This window comes from Glycine soja, chromosome 8 (genome assembly GCF_004193775.1).
Source record: "Glycine soja cultivar W05 chromosome 8, ASM419377v2, whole genome shotgun sequence".
NCBI lineage: Eukaryota > Viridiplantae > Streptophyta > Magnoliopsida > Fabales > Fabaceae > Glycine > Glycine soja.
In genome coordinates this window covers 24,419,736-24,425,330 of record NC_041009.1, presented here as the reverse complement: position 1 = coordinate 24,425,330, position 5,595 = coordinate 24,419,736, and the positions used below count along the sequence as shown (strand labels likewise).

General features: G+C 37.2%; 1 protein-coding gene across 1 annotated transcript; it reads left to right on the top strand.

Annotated features, from left to right (window-relative positions):
* Positions 1-538: 538 nt before the first annotated feature.
* Positions 539-2,517, top strand: LOC114422849 (F-box/kelch-repeat protein At3g23880-like). The gene is made up of 2 exons (XM_028389394.1): positions 539-1,878; positions 1,972-2,517. Exon 1 carries the CDS (start codon positions 696-698, stop codon positions 1,875-1,877), a length of 1,182 nt encoding a protein of 393 aa, XP_028245195.1. The 5' UTR covers positions 539-695; the 3' UTR covers position 1,878; positions 1,972-2,517.
* Positions 2,518-5,595: the final 3,078 nt, after the last annotated feature.

Genomic DNA, 5,595 nt, shown 5'->3' with positions numbered 1-5,595 from the left:
AAAATAAATATTAAAAAAAATGTTAACAAGTTGGTCCGTCCGATTTTTTGATGAGTAAAAAATGGAGTGGATTAAAGTGGATTGACAGGTTGAAAATCTCCGTATAACTCAAAAAAAAAAGTTGATTGATGGATTAACTGGTCGGATTAAATCCATTTTGTCACTCTTACTCCACACTTATAAAGAAAATGTGATTAAGATTATCCAATTATTTAAATAAGGATAAAAATTTCATTTAACATTATCTAATTAAAAATAAGTAAATTGTTTTTAAAAATGAGGATATATATATCATTTGACATTTTTTAATATAAATTATTTTATTACAATTATTGTAACTATCAAATTTTGTTGTACACAGGTGGCATAACATGGGTCGCCAAGCCACGCAAGAAGATGCTCATGGTGTGTCTGTGATTATGTAGAAGAGAATGGAAGAAAAGAGGGAAAAAAATATATGAATTAAAAAAAATGTGAAATCCACTTTTATTTCTTAAAAATTACTCCTCATTTCGTCTCTTTTATACTCAAGCAAAGGGTTAAGGACTTCAAAGAAAAGAAAAGAAAAGAAAAGAAAAAAAAAAAAAGGAACCATTTGGAAAATGAAAAAGTGGGTGGGTTTGTGACAGTCAAGAAGACCATTTTGAACAATTCAGGCAGCGTAGGTATCGTTCCGCTAGGGTTTTGGAAGAACAATGGCTGCTGCTGCTTCTCCAGTTCTCCCTCAGGAACTCATAGTCGAAATCCTGTCATGGCTTCCAGTGAAGCCTCTAATGCGATTCAGGTGCGTTTCCAAGGCTTGGTATTCCCTCATTTTCCACCCTTCATTCATCAAATTGCACCTTCAAAGGCTACCCAAGAACACCCATGTCCTGTTAACTTTCGATAATTACGAATGCGTAACCTGTTTCACACCCTGCTCTATTCGCCGTTTACTTGAGAACCCATCATCCACTGTCATCGATGGTTGCCACCGATTCAAGTACTACAACTTCGTCTTCGGTGTCTGCAATGGGTTGGTTTGCTTGTTTGATTCTTCTCACAAAGATGGATTCGAAGAATACCGCATCCGGATTTGGAACCCGGCCACAAGGATCATGTCCGAAGATTTTCCGCGCTTACGTCTCCATTCAAACGATTGTAAAGTTGTGAATTATCGTCGTGCTTGTGAGTACACAAAGTTTGGGTTTGGATATGATGATTTGAGTGACACTTATAAGGTTGTGGTAATTCTCTTGTATGGTAAATCACAGCAAAGGGAGGTTAGAGTTCGCTGCTTGGGTGACCCTTGTTGGAGAAAGATTTTAACTTGCCCTGCTTTTCCCATTCTAAAACAACAACTTTGTGGACAATTTGTGGATGACACTGTTAACTGGCTAGCGCTTCGCAGGCCAGGTTCTGATTACCAATGGGAAACCGTTGCTATCAATGAGTTAGTGATTTTTTCGTATGATCTGAAGAAAGAGACATATGGATATGTGTTGATGCCTGATGGTCTTTCTGAAGTTCCTGTTGTTGAGCCTTGTCTTGGGGTTTTGAAGGGTTGCCTGTGTCTTTCTCATGATCAGAGAAGAACCCATTTTGTTGTTTGGCTGACGAGGGAATTTGGAGTTGAAAGGTCTTGGACTCGATTACTGAATGTAAGTTATGAACATTTTCGTAATCATGGCTGTCCACCTTATTATAGATTTGTGACACCTTTGTGTATGTCTGAAAACGAAGACGTTCTGTTGCTGGCAAACGATGAAGGTTCTGAGTTTGTTTTTTATAATCTGAGAGATAATAGAATAGACCGAATTCAAGATTTTGATTCCTACAAGTTTTCATTTCTCTCTCATGATTATGTTCCAAGCTTGGTTTTGCCATATAAAAATTAAGGTATACCGCATTTGCTTATTTTGATTTATCTTAAATTATGTAAGTGGTTTCAAGGCTTCTATGGTGACATTGGGAACTCCTTGCTCTTGTTAGGGGATCATTGCTGGCCTGGGATTTGGGGTTCCAAGAGGTGGTCTGCATTTCTGTTTCCGACTCCAGCAATGACATCTCCCTCATCACACAACCTTTTGTGTGTTTTCACCGTTATGCTGCTATTATCGCTTGTGTTAAGTAACTAGCAAGTAGGCCTTGGAACCTGCAGGTTCGTCGTTTTCTCTGGGAGGGAAATCAGTGCGTGGACAAGATGGCTAAACTTGGGCTGAACTCTGGGGTGGGTTTTCAGCTGGTTGAGTCTCCCCCACAGGATTTGAAGCCTCTCTTAATGGCAGATGCCCTGGGAGTTGAATTCCTGGTATTGTAGTTTGTCTTTTTCTTTCTTCCGTTTTGCTTTTATCTCAATGTACTAATAAAAAAAAGAGTCTTGCCATTTACTATATGGACAAGACAGGGCATGAATAACTTTGGTAGTTACTTAGTTTTTGTTGTAAATGCTGATATATAAATGTGAATGTGAATCTACTACTGGTTTTCTTTTGATTTTTCAATGATATCTGTTATGGTGAAAATTTGATTCATGAATCAGTATTTGTGATGGTACATTAGTCTCAAAAACATGAGTTTTTAGTGGGAACGTGGTTTAATGTATACCACTGTTTGATTAATGATAATTTTCTGCATAATATCTTGGATAGGAATAGCATTGATGATAATTTGAAAGGAACTAATCGTTAATTCTATGTTGGAGGTTATAATTTGTGTGGTGTTGTGATTGACTCCTCTTGTTTCCTCCTCTTTCCTTCTTTTCTTTGAACCAAACACAAGTATGGGAGAAATTTTCAACTCCTAATAAAGATTTCTAATCACTGGATTTTTACCCCAATGAGTCTACAACTTATGAATCCTTAAAAGCTGTCCACTGTCATGGTTAATCTGTGTCTCTGTGTTAGTAAAATTGAAAACAGGAATAAGAAAAACCATTCTCACTGTCACAGTTAATCTGTGTGTCTGTGTTAGTAAAATTGAGAACAGGAAGAAGGAAAATCATTCTCACTGTCACAGTTAATCTGTGTGTCTGTGTTAGTAAAATTGAAAACAGGAAGAAGGAAAAGCATCCTTATGCTATACTCTCCCATTTAATGCCTTGTGTAAGATCTTCTACCCAATTTTGTTTCCCTTTCCAATGGCAAACTCAATTCTTCTTACTTAACAAGAATTCATGAACTGTCCAAGGTTTGGAACTGAGCAACCTTCCTTGTTCTTAAGTCTATTCAGTCGTGTATAGTTTGAGTTAGGGGAGTATGTCCTTTATTCTCTTTAAGAGTTTATGGTAGTGGCAAATTTCTAGTGAAAGAAATGAGAAATGCTAAAACGTCCGAAGTAAAGAGTGTCTGAATCATCTTCCGATCCATTGAAAATTTAACACCTGTCAATGAGATTACTATAAACTATTCATTTAAATAAACATTTAAAAAAAATTAAAATTTTAACTCTTTCCAATCCTACCCCTTCCCACACATGGTCCACCCCACCCCACCTCTCATCGTCTCATACATTCAGATCAGATCTCTCACAAAGCGTCTCACATCTTGATCTTGTGGGACTAGCTGGGAGAGAGAATCATGAGGCCATGGGATCTGGCAGCCAGGTTGTGCCATTGGAGGCATAGTTGAGCATATGGTGAAGAGGAAGCGTTTTGGAGGAAGAGGAGAAGATGAAGGAGGGGATCAGAGAGTTGTGATTATGACACGGAAAGGTTTTGTGCAAGAGAAGACACACACAAAGGGTCAGAAGCATTAAAGGAAAGCGAGAGAGAAGGGAAAGGGTCTCTCTCTCACTTGCAGCTCCCAAACGGTTAGATAGCCCAACCTGGTGGTTGCTTTCGGATCACAATGTTCTCAAAAGTTCAGTCATATGCTGTTTCGAATGAACGGAGCTTCCTTCCCCGGAGTGGTTTCCTATCGGGCTGCTTAAATTCCTTAAATTAAGATCGATTAGCTTAACAGACTAAGACACACCCATCAAACACTCAAAGGAAAATTAGAATTGTGCCGTGTTCAAGCATTCCACCTCTGAACTTCTTCATCCTTCTTGTTACACATCTTAAATGTGTGTTTTGGATTAAGATTTATCAAAAATTGTACAACCTTAGATATTAAGCAAAACACATTTAGTTCTTGTTCCTGATTGCTAGAATTCTGCGAAAGGGGTAGAATTCTTGTCTCTGATAATATTGGTTATTCAGTTTGGGGAATTAGTTTCTTTGCAAAATTAATTGGATTTTTTTAGAAGCAAATTTAATTGAAATATGTTTATTCACTTTCATGTGATGGGCATGTAGTATAACTTTGGAAGTAAAAAAGAAAAGATTGTAAAGAATGTTTTGTGTTCTATGTCCTGTGTGTTACAAGTATTCAACATCAAAATGCCCAACCCAAGAGGCTTCGACAAAATATCTATCTCTGCCATAAGCGCTACTGCTTAGGGGCTTCTTCGACAGTGTCGAAGGTCGAGTCAGGTGTGGTATTTTGGAAACTACAAGTGAGGCCGCAGTCTCAAGTTATGCCGTTCTATAGCAAAATCATTCTTGCATATGGGATTAAAGGGGTTGTAAGGTTGTTTGTCCCAAGTCTTTTTTTTTTTTTTTAAAAAAAAATCAATTGACGTTTTGAAGAATTTTGCAATGGTTGAATATCTTCTGACCTCTGCAAAGAATACATTTTCCGTTTTGTTTTATTGATGATGTTGGATTAATGAGAAAAAAATGTCTTTCAAGGTTGAATTTGAATTGATGGTTACTTCAATGTAATAATTTTAAAATAAGTCTTACCTATATAATTTATGTATTGTTTAGTGATGAAATATCATGTGAATTATATTTTCAACCAATCAAATTTGAATTTTTTATTTTACCATTCAAGCATGAGGATTTTATAGTAAATTTTTTTATTTTTTTAGTTTATAAAAAGACCACCTTATCCTTAATCTTCTTAATTTAATTCCTAATTTTCTAATCTTGTAACTGGTAGCCTTCATTCCATTCTCGATGTTACCTTGCCAATCGTCACCATCCACGTGCCTCCTACCTCGCCAGCAACGACAGTAGTCCTACATCGCCACCAACCACGGTCCACGACACACCGCAGTTCCTCTGCTTCTCCATAATCTTTCTAGATTTGTGTTTCAAGTGGAAGATACGGAACGCTGTCAGCGCAATCCTATTCCACACCGTCCGGTAACAATAGAAGCAACACACTGCTCTACACGCACGTGATTGCGTTCCCGCTCTACAAGTTGGAGACAATAACCAAGAGCTTTTGTGGTGACTAACATCCTCGGCGAGGGAGGCTTCGGCACCATCTACATTGAGGAGAACGTCAGAGTCAGATTCAAATCGCTCCCTGTTGCGGACAAAGTTTTGAACAAAGATGCTTGTGCGTTTTTGCCTGATTTTTTCTTTTTTTTTTTACTTTATTTGTTTATTTAATTTGTGGGTTTTTTTTTTTTTTTTTGTGTGTGTGGTGTGGATGGAGGTGAATGTTCTAGGGCAGGTGAGGCATCATATGATAATAATGGTTATAAAGTATTTGGGACTAAAATTAAGATATACTTTATTTATTTTGATAAAAAAAAAAAAACGAACCCATCAAGTTCGAACAT